This window comes from Hibiscus syriacus, unplaced genomic scaffold (genome assembly GCF_006381635.1).
Source record: "Hibiscus syriacus cultivar Baekdansim isolate YM2019G1 unplaced genomic scaffold, ASM638163v2 tig00112411_pilon, whole genome shotgun sequence".
NCBI classification, from domain to species: Eukaryota; Viridiplantae; Streptophyta; class Magnoliopsida; order Malvales; family Malvaceae; genus Hibiscus; species Hibiscus syriacus.
Window position 1 is genome coordinate 427,864 of NW_024063326.1, and position 13,627 is coordinate 441,490.

A 13,627-nucleotide genomic window follows, 5' to 3' on the forward strand; every position below is an offset into this window, starting at 1 on the left:
AGCCTCTACCTACGGATACCGTCGAGATGTCTTCGTTGGGAGGAAAGATACCTTTATCCTAAGCTCACAACTTATAAAATTACCCAAGGGTTGGAGAGCCTCCACTCTATCAATAGGAGTTCCTCCTTTGTGCCTTAACCAACTTCGAGATGCCTTTACTCTAGCTAAAGACACCCAACTCTTCACTTCTATCAAAACAAAGATGTCTCAATCATACTTGCAGACTTTTCTTAAAGTATGGAGATGTCTCTGCAATACATGCAGAGCGTTGCCGCAGACTGAGTTGCCTCATCTAACTGGCAAAATCTCGTTGATAGGGCGTTGAAAATTTTTTATTCGTTAAATAGTGGGATCGCCAGATTAATTGTTAAAGTAGTGTCCTCTACAGTACCGGGGGTAGGTCGCCATGCACGCCCGGCGACCAACCAGGTCGCCATGCACGCCCGGCGCCCAACCAGGTCGCCATGCACGCCCGGCGACCAACCAGGTCGCCATGCACGCCCGGCGACCAACCAGGTCGCCATGCACGCCCCTGCGACCTACCCCACGACCTCCATGCACGCCCATGCACGCCCAACGACCTCCATGCATGCCCAGGCACGTCCAACGACCTCCGTGCACGGCCATGCACGCCCAACGACCTCCATGCACGCCCAGCTCGCCAAAGGTCACCATGCAGTCCATGCTTGGACTGAACAACGTTGGGCCATGCAGGATAGGTAGCCATACAATCCTCTCCACTTGCAGCTGCTCAGGAGAACCTATTCCTCCTGCTCCTCGCGTGATTCCTCTTACATCTGCTCAGGAGACTCATGCATGCAGCTGTAATAGCTGTATTATTGCAGCATGATTTGAGCTGCAAAGTGTCATAGATTCGTGCCCTAGCTTCTAGCCATAGCTTGTCCCTCATGCCATAGCTTCGAGACTGTTCACTCTTGTTATCATAGCTGTATTGGTGCAGCATAAAATCTGCTGTGTTGTATTATTGCAGCGTTCAACGGTTGAAAAATTTACAGCTTTCAACGTGAATTATACAGCTCAAATTGATTGCAACTTACCTACCAACCGTTCAAATATCATTATATATTGGATATGAGGGGTTTAGGGTAGAATCATAAGAAAGAAAGAAAATTTGGCGAGAGAAAGGAAATGAAAGGAAAATAAGAAGAAGAGGAAATGGAGATAAAGGCTCAAATATCGTTTGTGAGGTAATTTTTAATTGTTTAATTTAGTTTATTAATATGAAATTATGAAATAATTAGTTTGTTAGTTTAGGGTTTAGGATAAAACAGAAATTTAGTTAATTAGTTTGTTAGTATAAATTATTAGTTTGTTAGTTTAAGTTATATTATATTAATTTGTTAGTTTAAGTTATATATTAGATTATATAAAAAATTAGTTAATTAGTTTCTTAGTTTAAGTTATTAAATGTAAAAAATATTAATTAATTTGTTAGTGTGTTTAAACGTATATTAAGTTGTTTGTTGAAGTTTAAGTTAAAATATTAAAAAAGTTAATTAGTGCTTAATTAGTTTGTTAGTTTGTTATTTTAACTAAATTATATTATAATAAAGAAAAAGTTTAATAGTTTAAGTTCTATTATAATATATTAGATTATATAAATTTAATTTTTTTAATTTATTGTTGTTTAAAGAAATAATTTTTTTACACGTACAGAGCATTATTCCACAACATTTTTCCACGTACATTGATTCGAAGAAAGAAACAATAAAGGAAAGGAAAGGAAAGGAAATGAGCAACAACTTTTTCACGATTGTCCATTATAATGGACAGATTATGGAAAATGAGATCGGAGTAGTTTTTCAGTCTGAAAAACCAATAAATATGATGTTCAAAAAAGACATCACATTTATAGAAATGAAGCATAAGATAGAAAGAAAAATTCGAGTTGCAGTTGATGGTTTGAGGTATAGGTTTATGATATGCCCCAACCCAGTCAAATATGCTGCAGTTCCACTTGAAGAAGATGATGATATTGGAACCATGGTTCGATTACATGAGTTAACCAATATAGCAGTTATTGAGTTATTTGTTGATGTGCATAACATATGTGATGTTCCTGGGTCATCAAGAGGTGTGGCTCAAAATCCATCTGAAATGACTTTATATAGTCAGTTTGAGGAGCCGACATACAGGTTCCCGAACAGTTTTATGGCACTATTGGAAAGTGTAAATGAAGTCGGGGGGACATCTGCAACAGAAGAGTGTGAGACGAGAAACATACCGGAATTGGTTGTTGATATTGACGCTGAAAATCGATGGGGAGAAATTCATGATGATTCAAGCGAAGATGAAGAAACCGAAGAACCCGTTTTGGGCGGCGACGAAAATATTTTTGGTGGAGGTGCAATTGATGAAGTTCCGGCACCGTATGAAGCTACTCCTCACATGTACGAGATAGACTATGATGCGATGAGGGCACCTGAATTCCCAGACATGCCACATTTACCTCCATACCAAATGACTGCATCATTCGATAATTCTGGTGAATACCACATGTACTCTTTAATCGCTAGGGTAGCTTCATTTTTTCCTCTGAATTGCACCCCAACTGAAAATTCACCAGAATTATCGAATGATGCAGTCATTTGGTATGGAGGTAAATGTGGCATGTCTGGGAATTCAGGTGCCCTCATCGCATCATAGTCTATCTCGTACATGTGAGGAGTAGCTTCATACGGTGCCGGAACTTCATCAATTGCACCTCCACCAAAAATATTTCGTCGCCGCCCAAAACGGGTTCTTCGGTTTCTTCATCTTCGCTTGAATCATCATGAATTTCTCCCCATCGATTTTCAGCGTCAATATCAACAACCAATTCCGGTATGTTTCTCGTCTCACACTCTTCTGTTGCAGATGTCCCCCCGACTTCATTTACACTTTCCAATAGTGCCATAAAACTGTTCGGGAACCTGTATGTCGGCTCCTCAAACTGACTATATAAAGTCATTTCAGATGGATTTTGAGCCACACCTCTTGATGACCCAGGAACATCACATATGTTATGCACATCAACAAATAACTCAATAACTGCTATATTGGTTAACTCATGTAATCGAACCATGGTTCCAATATCATCATCTTCTTCAAGTGGAACTGCAGCATATTTGACTGGGTTGGGGCATATCATAAACCTATACCTCAAACCATCAACTGCAACTCGAATTTTCTTTCTATCTTATGCTTCATTTCTATAAATGTGATGTCTTTTTTGAACATCATATTTATTGGTTTTTCAGACTGAAAAACTACTCCGATCTCATTTTCCATAATCTGTCCATTATAATGGACAATCGTGAAAAAGTTGTTGCTCATTTCCTTTCCTTTCCTTTCCTTTATTGTTTCTTTCTTCGAATCAATATGTACGTGGAAAAATGTTGTGGAATAATGCTCTGTACGTGTAAAAAAATTATTTCTTTAAACAACAATAAATTAAAAAAATTAAATTTATATAATCTAATATATTATAATAGAACTTAAACTATTAAACTTTTTCTTTATTATAATATAATTTAGTTAAAATAACAAACTAACAAACTAATTAAGCACTAATTAACTTTTTTAATATTTTAACTTAAACTTCAACAAACAACTTAATATACGTTTAAACACACTAACAAATTAATTAAATATTTTTTACATTTAATAACTTAAACTAAGAAACTAATTAACTAATTTTTTATATAATCTAATATATAACTTAAACTAACAAATTAATATAATATAACTTAAACTAACAAACTAATAATTTATACTAACAAACTAATTAACTAAATTTCTGTTTTATCCTAAACCCTAAACTAACAAACTAATTATTTCATAATTTCATATTAATAAACTAAATTAAACAATTAAAAATTACCTCACAAACGATATTTGAGCCTTTATCTCCATTTCCTCTTCTTCTTATTTTCCTTTCATTTCCTTTCTCTCGCCAAATTTTCTTTCTTTCTTATGATTCTACCCTAAACCCCTCATATCCAATATATAATGATATTTGAACGGTTGGTAGGTAAGTTGCAATCAATTTGAGCTGTATAATTCACGTTGAAAGCTGTAAATTTTTCAACCGTTGAACGCTGCAATAATACAACACAGCAGATTTTATGCTGCACCAATACAGCTATGATAACAAGAGTGAACAGTCTCGAAGCTATGGCATGAGGGACAAGCTATGGCTAGAAGCTAGGGCACGAATCTATGACACTTTGCAGCTCAAATCATGCTGCAATAATACAGCTATTACAGCTGCATGCATGAGTCTCCTGAGCAGATGTAAGAGGAATCACGCGAGGAGCAGGAGGAATAGGTTCTCCTGAGCAGCTGCAAGTGGAGAGGATTGTATGGCTACCTATCCTGCATGGCCCAACGTTGTTCAGTCCAAGCATGGACTGCATGGTGACCTTTGGCGAGCTGGGCGTGCATGGAGGTCGTTGGGCGTGCATGGCCGTGCACGGAGGTCGTTGGACGTGCCTGGGCATGCATGGAGGTCGTTGGGCGTGCATGGGCGTGCATGGAGGTCGTGGGGTAGGTCGCAGGGGCGTGCATGGCGACCTGGTTGGTCGCCGGGCGTGCATGGCGACCTGGTTGGTCGCCGGGCGTGCATGGCGACCTGGTTGGGCGCCGGGCGTGCATGGCGACCTGGTTGGTCGCCGGGCGTGCATGGCGACCTACCCCCGGTACTGTAGAGGACACTACTTTAACAATTAATCTGGCGATCCCACTATTTAACGAATAAAAAATTTTCAACGCCCTATCAACGAGATTTTGCCTGGTGAGGGTATTGAGATGTCTCCATTCCTCTATAAATTTTTTTGGTATCGACCGATAAAAATTATATTTTACATTTATGCATAGTTTTAATATTTATTCCTTTTTTTTCTAATTAAATCAGAAATTTCCATATGAAAAACAAATATGTAAATGGTCAATAACTTCCAGTCGTTAATGTGTTCAATATTTACACTACAACTCGTAGGGGGAAAAAAGCTTGTAAAAAATTACAGCTTCGTATATCCATCATCATCATGGTTCATGCGGGATTCAACTTAGACGTGAGCCTGATGAAAGCATCTTCTTTGCATGGAATGGTGAGGCCACCCATCGGATGATCGAAACCGAATTCCTCCTCGGCACGGTTCAGCAACACAGCGAACGAAGGATGGTTCAAATACGAAATGGGAACCACGAAACGTTTTCGTTGCGCCTCTCCAACATAAACCGCGACATGGCCTTTGGGCACGTCCGATTGTTTCCGAGAGAAGCCGGAATGGTGTTTCAGAAGCTGCCTGGAACCCTGGATCATTGCCGGCAAACGGAAACCCATATTTTCAAAGCAGCTAATATTGTTTAAAGCTGAAACAAGTTGGTATATTGTATGTGGAGAAACTGGTTGGAATTGGAAGCTTGGGCTGGTGTTTGTATTTATATAGGGTGAATTTTGTGTTTTGGCAGCTGGTTTGCAGTTGTCCACATGGTTTACATCACTCAACTTGCGGCAGGAGGTGCCAAAGGTTTTGATTAGTATAATTTGAGTGGCACATGTACATGAACATGAACCTGTATGTACTAAACTATATGATTGGATTAACGTGGGATTGGTGTTCACATGCATTGAAAATTTCTTCTTTTGTTGAGAGTATAAAGTTTTGGCGATTATGGAAGCCAGATAGGAAAGGTCTAGCATGAATTATGGGCTTGATTATAATATTATAGAATTATGGATAACTACATTTAGTACATTTTTTGTCACTCAACTATTATTTTTTAAAATCATATTTAATATTATATTTTTGTTTCATTTTAATTATTTACTATTAAAAGATTGACAGAATTATTGATGCAATAAATCAATGATGTCGTGACATTATCTTATGGCGACATATTAACATAATCATTAATTTTTTAAAAATAAATAAAATAAAACTAAAACGTAAAAATAAGATATGATTTTAAAATAAAAAATAATTAAATTGTCAGGTTTTTCCTCTTACAAATTAGCATCATCATTGTTAGCGTCTGATTCTAAATAATCAAAGGAGATATAGGGATGCAGTTGAAGTTGTCAGGTTTTCCTAGAACCAAAAGGCTCATAAACCATTTGTTTTTTGTTGAGTTCTGAGAGGATCGACGACTCCAACTTGGCCACTGTGCTGAGAGGACCCATCGCGCCAGAGGGCTCACATGGGTTAGCTCAGTTGAATCCAAAGACCATCTTTTGTTAGCCATTTTGTTCGAGAAAACAGGGCGTACGCAGGAAAATTCGGAGCAACGTGATCGTTAATGATGCATTATCTGTTTGTTGTTTCTTTGTACTGTTGAGCCAATTTTTTAATAGAATAAAATAGTAATTTTTAAAATTCAGAATTTTAAAGAAAAATAATATTTTTTATTACTAAAATTGGATTTGAATATTGAATTAATTTTTTTTTTGTTTAGGTTGAATACAAAGTAATACACGTTTAAAGATTTTTAATAATTTAACAATAAATGTTCATACTTCTATATATCGTATTCGAAATCTCAAAATATAATACTAAATTTATTAATTTGAGTTCGTTTAATCTATGCGAATATTAAAACTAATTTAAATGCATAACATGTTGCTAATTAATGATAAGTGGGATTGATCCAAATTAAGTCATCATTGACCAAAGTGAATATGCGAGAACGTTAACGTGTAACCTTACAAAATATTCTTACCTAGTACGGAACTACAGTCGATCCATGTGGTCCTAGCTGGCTAAATACATACAGTATCCTCGTATTTTGTCTTTCCACGGATTAAGTACTTATTTATTAGTATAATCATCGGATTCAGGCATAAAGAAAATTATTATGATAATATTTTAATTTAATTTATTAATGTAAGATTACAACTTTGGATGTTATTGTTAAGAACGTAATACTTTATTTTATTTGACTAATTTGATACCGATGCTAATTTCCCCCCTAATTCTTAGGTTATGTATTTTTTATTAAAAAAGTTAATTTAAGTGTCATTAGCTATGTGCACGAATCAAGCTACTTTAATGGTTAAAGGAATGATTGTTATCTTTAGAGGTCACAAGTTTAACCAGCAAAGACTACAAAGGTGTGAATTTTTATTGTCAAATGGTTGATAATCTTTAAAACAAATGCTATCTTATAATCATCCTAGATTAATTAAAAAAAATTGTCATTAGCTGTGTGAATAATTTGACGTGGCTTATTTTTTTAAGCATGTCATTTACACCTTGCATTTTCCTTTTTAAAGTGGAACGGTTTTGAAGAAGATAAGAGAAAAGAAAGTGTAAGTTATATCAGACATCTCTATACTTTAGGTGCCGTCCATTATCGGTCACATTTTGCGACAAGATAGGTGTTAAAATTCGAATTTCACTCATTTTTCTTATGTTAGGATTGATTTGTCACGAACTCGCTCAAAATCAACGAAATTAAACAAAAAATATATCATATTTAGAAGTTTGAGGACATTCATAGATTTGAGGATTTAAAGTGTTTGTTTGAAAATTCGAAAGGTAAAAGCATTAATTCAAGAAGACGGAAAATACCTCAAAACTAGTCTCATTGGATGATCATTAGAAAAGATCAGAGTATTAGAACGTCAAATTTTTCAATAGATTTTTTTTTCCGAATTTGAGTGAGTTTCGTGGAAAACTGATGATAAGAGAAAAAAGATGAGTGAAATGCAAACATTTTGCTACTAATCCTACCACGAAAGACGACTGATGACGAGCGATAATTGGCTTCCAGCGGCGACCGAAAAAATGTAGTACCAAAAGTGGATATGTTTAAAAATTTAGTGGCAAAATTGATACATCTCTAAAGCTCAGTGCCAAAAACGATGTTATTTTGGATATTAATAGTCGTCGTCGAAACTATGTTATTTTGTACATGTCATCATAGTGACAAAAATATCTATCAACATCATCATGTCATTAAAATTTAACGACCCAATAACGTAATTGAAGTTAAAACCAAAATTCAATGCTATAATTGGAGTAATTGAAAGTTTGATGGTATAAATGATACATTGTCTAAAGTTGAATGGTATATGGTGTAATTTATTAGAAAATGTATAATATTTACCCAATTATTAAAAATTGAAAACATTAAATTATAATGTAAAGATAAAAGATTAGATCTAGTAAAAGTATTAAAATAGTCATTGTATAATATTTTAAATTGAGTTTTGGTCCCTACTAAAAGAAGGAACAAACTTGATCAATATGTAACTTAGGGTGCATTTGGTTCACGGAATGTAAGATTATAAGTGGGAATAAAAGATTACCAATGGGAATAAAAGATTATTAGGGAATAGGATTACTGAGAATGTTGTATTTTGTGTTTGATTGGTTTAGTAGGAATGTAAGATTAACATGTTTGGTTAAAAAAATAAAAGATTATTAGAATGTATATTTGATCAAATTGTCCTTATTATATATTTGTTTTTTTAACAAGTTAGAAAATATTTATATTTTCTTTAAAAAAATTAAATTCATAAAATATATATATATATATATATATATTCAAAATTTAAAATATAAAAAGGTTTTAATGAAAGGGTAAAATTTATTTTAGCCCCCGAACTTCATATAAAATTTTAATTATAGTTTTTTTTGTAAATTTAAAATAGTTTAAGGATAAATTTGTAATTTAACCTTCGTAATTTTTTTATTATTCAATGACATAATATTAATATTTTTTAAAGAAAAAAAATTTCAATGGCATTTTAGTCCAAAACGCCGATAATCCAACATTCCCATGGGAATCTCACATTCCACCAACCAAACACACCCATGGGAATGGAATCCACATTCCCCCGTTTAGTTGGCCGAGAATGTCATTCCCGGTAATCTTACATTACCAATAGTGGATTTTTTGGGGTATATTATCGGGAATGTCATTACCTCACTTTCCTTAGATATTATTGGATTACTGGCGTTTTGGACTAAAATGCCCTTAAAAAAATTTCTTTAAAAAATATCATTATTCTGTCATTGAATAATAAAAAATTTACGAAGGCTAAATTACAAATTTATCCTTAAACTATTTTAGATTTACAAAAAAAATCTATAATTAAAATTTTATATGAAGTTCGGGGGTTAAAATAAAATTTTATCCTTTCATTAAACATTTTTATATTTTCAATTTTATAAAAAAATTTATATAAATTTTATGAATTTAATTTTTTTAAAGAAAATATATAAATATTTTCCAACTTGTTAAAAAACAAATATATAAGGACAATTTGGTCAAAATATACATTACAATAATCTTTTATTCTTTAACCAAACACGATAATCTTACATTCCTGCTAAACCAACCAAACACAAAATACAACATTCCTAGTAATCCTATTCCCTGGTAATCTTTTATTCCCACTAATAATCTTACATTCCGTGAACCAAAGCACGTATAATATAGAGATTGCTAGGATCGATACTTTTATCAGTATATTATTTTAATTTTTTATTATATCTCTGTCATACATAATATTTGAACTCAAAATTTTAATAAATAATATTTTTTAAATTATTGATCGCTTGATTCCTGTTAATTATATTAAATTTATATATATATATATATAGACAAAATCTTATAAAGATGGGCGTAAAACAGCAATTTGCGGTACTGCTTAGCGGCGTAGAATTTAATGACTGGTAAAAACAATTCAAAAGCACATGCATGAACTGACGACTCACCGACTTCAACCATCCGCCATGTTTGGGGCACCAGTTTCATTATTACATGTTTATTAAACAATTGAATAAACGTTGAAAAGAGATCATATGCATGCAAACATCGAGAGGTATGGGCAGTAGTTGAAAACGGCAATAAATCAGAGGCCAAGTTGAAGGCAATTTTCAACATTCCAAGCATTTAATTCAGTTACTGACATAAGGAATCTGCAACAAATGCACCAGAGAAATTATTGCTTTTGAATGTGGAAACCAGTGGGCGATCTTCTTACTAAAAATAGTGGCATTTTCCGGGTTACTTTTGGTCCAAGTTATAGTATTTCCATGCATTCAAAATTCTTGAGCATTTCGAATCGGGACTAAGGAGGCATACTTTACGGTGACAGGACTTGTAGGATTCTGTTGATAACAACAAATTGATTTTGTCGGTTATAAATGATTTTTCTCTTTTTAATTTAAACGAAAAATTTGATAGAAGAATAACCATATGCCTATGTTTAAATGGAGGAAAGAATGAATTATAAAGCGAAAGAAGGTTATCGTAAAAGGTGTCAGTCCTTTCTTCTAATTAAAGATATTTATAGTGATTTTTAGTGTATATCAGCCATAAAGTTATCATGATTATCTATAGATAGCTAGATTAAGTAGATATGATAATTAAATTTTGGAATTTTTTTAACTTGTCAAGTAAGTTTGTTAGATGTCTTAACTATGCGTTGTAGTTGAAAAGAAAATATATATTTAAAGAAAGTAAACTACTTCAGAGATTCTGGTTGCAGGAGAGATTTTCGGAAACCATCTCAAGATTCAAAAACGACAACTTAGGTAAAGCATCAAAATTTCCTGAAAAATGAGATGATTGGTTGCTGCTGTTATTAGAAACATGCAATCTTGGCATTTTTTGTTTTTGTAATATCTAATACCTTCAAAATTTCCAGAAAAATGAAATGATTGGTCTGATTTCAAGAACAGTTGGTCAGAACAACAGGTTTTTGTTGTCAGTAAAGAATCAAAATCTCATTGCCTTACAAATTACTGTATGTTTACAAGCCAGGAAAAATGATTTTTCTTCTTCATTCTTTGTTGGTGGTGGAAGCATCTATGAACAACTTAATACTGTGGTTACACTGATGAAGTACTCTTCACTGCATGGAATTGTGAGGCCACCCATTGGATGGTTGAATCCGAATTCTTCCTCGGCTCGATTTAACAGGTCGTTAAACAAAGGGTGATTCAAGTACGACACCCGAATCACGAACCTCTTCGGACGGTTTCCTTCCCCGGCATAAACTGCAATATGGCCTTTAGGAACATTCAATGTTCCCAATGCTGCATTCCTGTTCTACCTGAAAGTGTTCGCTGGAGCTTTTGTTTAGCATGAGCTAATCCCATTAGTTGAATACCCATTTTAGAGAAGAAAACAGATAGCAGAAAGAATAAAGCTTTAGTGTTTTTGAAGATTGAAGACTTAGTTTGAAAATGGCATCTTTGAGGCCAAATTTATAGTGGGGATATTGAAGAATATTTAGAAACATACCAGGTGAAGCAATTAGTTAAGTTCCACATGGTTCTGCTTGTCTTGTGCTAAGCATTATGCCCTACCACCTTAAAGAAAGTGGCAATTTGCGAAATTTTATGTGAATATAAGTTCCAAATGTTCTGAACTTATAAATCACTGAATTCAACACACACTCGTCTTGATCTTAGACTATAGAGGATTCATTTGGACTATTCGCTAACCATTGAACTTAGACCTTGTTCCTTAGTTGCTTTTGTTGTACCACTAAGGCCAACATACTTTTGAGGGTAAGTGCAGATCCTCTATATAGCCGATACTTGTCTGAAATGACGTTTCGAGACCATTAAAGATCAGCTAACTTTTTGTAATAGTATTAGAATCATCCTCATCCATTCATTCAGACTGGTATCTTGGACTAACTTGATCGAGTCACACTCAGTTCTGCTGATGACTCCATTTGTCTAAGCTCTTAGTGACTATCCATAGTCAACCACCACTTGCAACGGACGAAGACACTTTCGAAAACATACGAGGACGCACCAACACCAGTAGCTTCCTAGTTGACATGTATTCTTTAGGACTAAAGCATAACATGAGAAGATGACCTTACGGTTGCCCACAGATCGAATATGCGTGATATATCTTTGTTGACATGCCAACTGCATAGATTTACATATAATAGATCCTTGAATGTTCAATGTATGGTAAATGTCAAATGAATAAGCTATTAATGGTATATATCAAATGTATGCACCAAGGTGAAGTGTAAGCATCAATGTCCTTCTTACACTGTTATTGTTGGGAAATATCAGACGACTCCCAACAACCGCATGTTTTCCAGAAAGTCCGTATCTCTGTTCTTTCTTTACAATAGGTTATGAAAGAGGAGAATAAGGAATAAAAACAATGTTTCTAGTATCAATATGTAACAACAAGCAGTAAATCTTCATAATGAAAAATAATTTGATCTGCATGTTGTATACAGTCTAGAGCAGTTTTCTTTCAGACATTCACTCACTGGTATGTTGGACATGCTTTATAATCATAAAGTCCATGATTAGTCCATAAGAATTTCAACTGGACCACCATTTTTTGTCCATTGGTTGGTAGGCCATGATAATTCATGATTGCAAAAGTTTATATTAGCATATCTGTGGAAATCTTACCAACAAAGGTAGTGGAAGGCATATCCATGTGAGTCATGATACATGTCGACCTTAAATAAACCCCTTTAAAGCGAGTCAGTTCTATCTTGAACACATAATTCACTGTCATTTACTGGTCAAAGAAACTTTAGAATATTAATACACCCGATGCCAAGTATTGCTATACAGCAAATCTTTTTACCTTTTTTCCCAAAACATTATACATATTACATTCATATCAAGATCCAATTAACTTTTAAAGAGCTGCAAATCAATTAAGTCAACGCTTGCCCTATTCCCAATACTGTTAAAGCTAAGATGTTTGATGGGAATATTCTTTTGTCCCCATAGATCACTGGTTTGAGGCCATTTATTCTGTGTTGGAGAGACTCAAATGAGATTTACCACACTCACAGATATAATATAGACTGGAATCTGTTTCTGGTAATAGTGAATTCCATCATCTTTCATTTTCTCTCATCTCCTCATCCATGGGTTGTATGTACCCAAAAAAACTATTAGTTATGTCATGTACTCAGACACTTCAGCAGCAAGGAGGGGTTTGCACGTTAGAACCACTTGAGAGTTGACCTGTTCTTCGGTTAGAAGTTCCTTCTGGTATTTGAAAAGCTGACATTTCCTGCCGTCATCGACTGGATCAACTAAGTCAAACTTTCTTCGTCTAATCCAACCATCTCTAAAGTCAATATTTAGTGGTTGAAGATATAATTGGGCTAGGGAAGTTATGCGGTACGGCGTTAAAAAAAAGGCTAAAAATCGGTATGATAGGTTAAATAAGTGACCGGTTATGTTATATCATTTAACCAGAAACATTATCAAGTACAATAACATATTAGGTACCTCTTATATAATAAAATAAGTTAATTACTATAAACATTATCAAGCACAATAACATATTAGGTAAAACTTATATAATGTAATAGGTTGAAGTGCTAGATAATGTTTCTAGTAATTAACCTATTTTATTAAATAAGCGCTACCTATTACATTATATAAGCACAACCTATTACATTATATAAGCGCTACCTAATATGTTATTATGCTTGATAATATTTTCAGTAATTAACCTATTTTATTATATAAGCGCTACCTGGAGAGTGAGGAGGTCGCCTAACCCTCCGAACAAGAAGATCGATACTTTACAATATAACAGGTAAAAATATGACAAAACCAGTAAATTTTACCTTATATGTTGAAAGTATAGATACTTTTTATAA

At 34.1% G+C, this 13,627-nt stretch overlaps 1 protein-coding gene and 1 pseudogene across 1 annotated transcript; both read right to left on the minus strand.

Moving 5' to 3' along the window:
- Positions 1 to 5,053: 5,053 nt before the first annotated feature.
- Positions 5,054 to 5,347, minus strand: LOC120179393 (auxin-induced protein 15A-like). The gene has a single exon (XM_039184996.1). The coding sequence runs from the start codon at positions 5,345 to 5,347 to the stop codon at positions 5,054 to 5,056; it is 294 nt and encodes a 97-aa protein (XP_039040927.1).
- A 5,413-nt stretch (positions 5,348 to 10,760) lies between these two features.
- LOC120179392 lies at positions 10,761 to 11,233 on the minus strand (annotated as a pseudogene).
- Positions 11,234 to 13,627: the final 2,394 nt, after the last annotated feature.

Bases quoted from the DNA above. Each gene is read 5' to 3' on its own strand.
- LOC120179393 (XM_039184996.1), bottom strand. From the start codon at position 5,347: ATGGGTTTCCGTTTGCCGGCAATGATCCAGGGTTCCAGGCAGCTTCTG.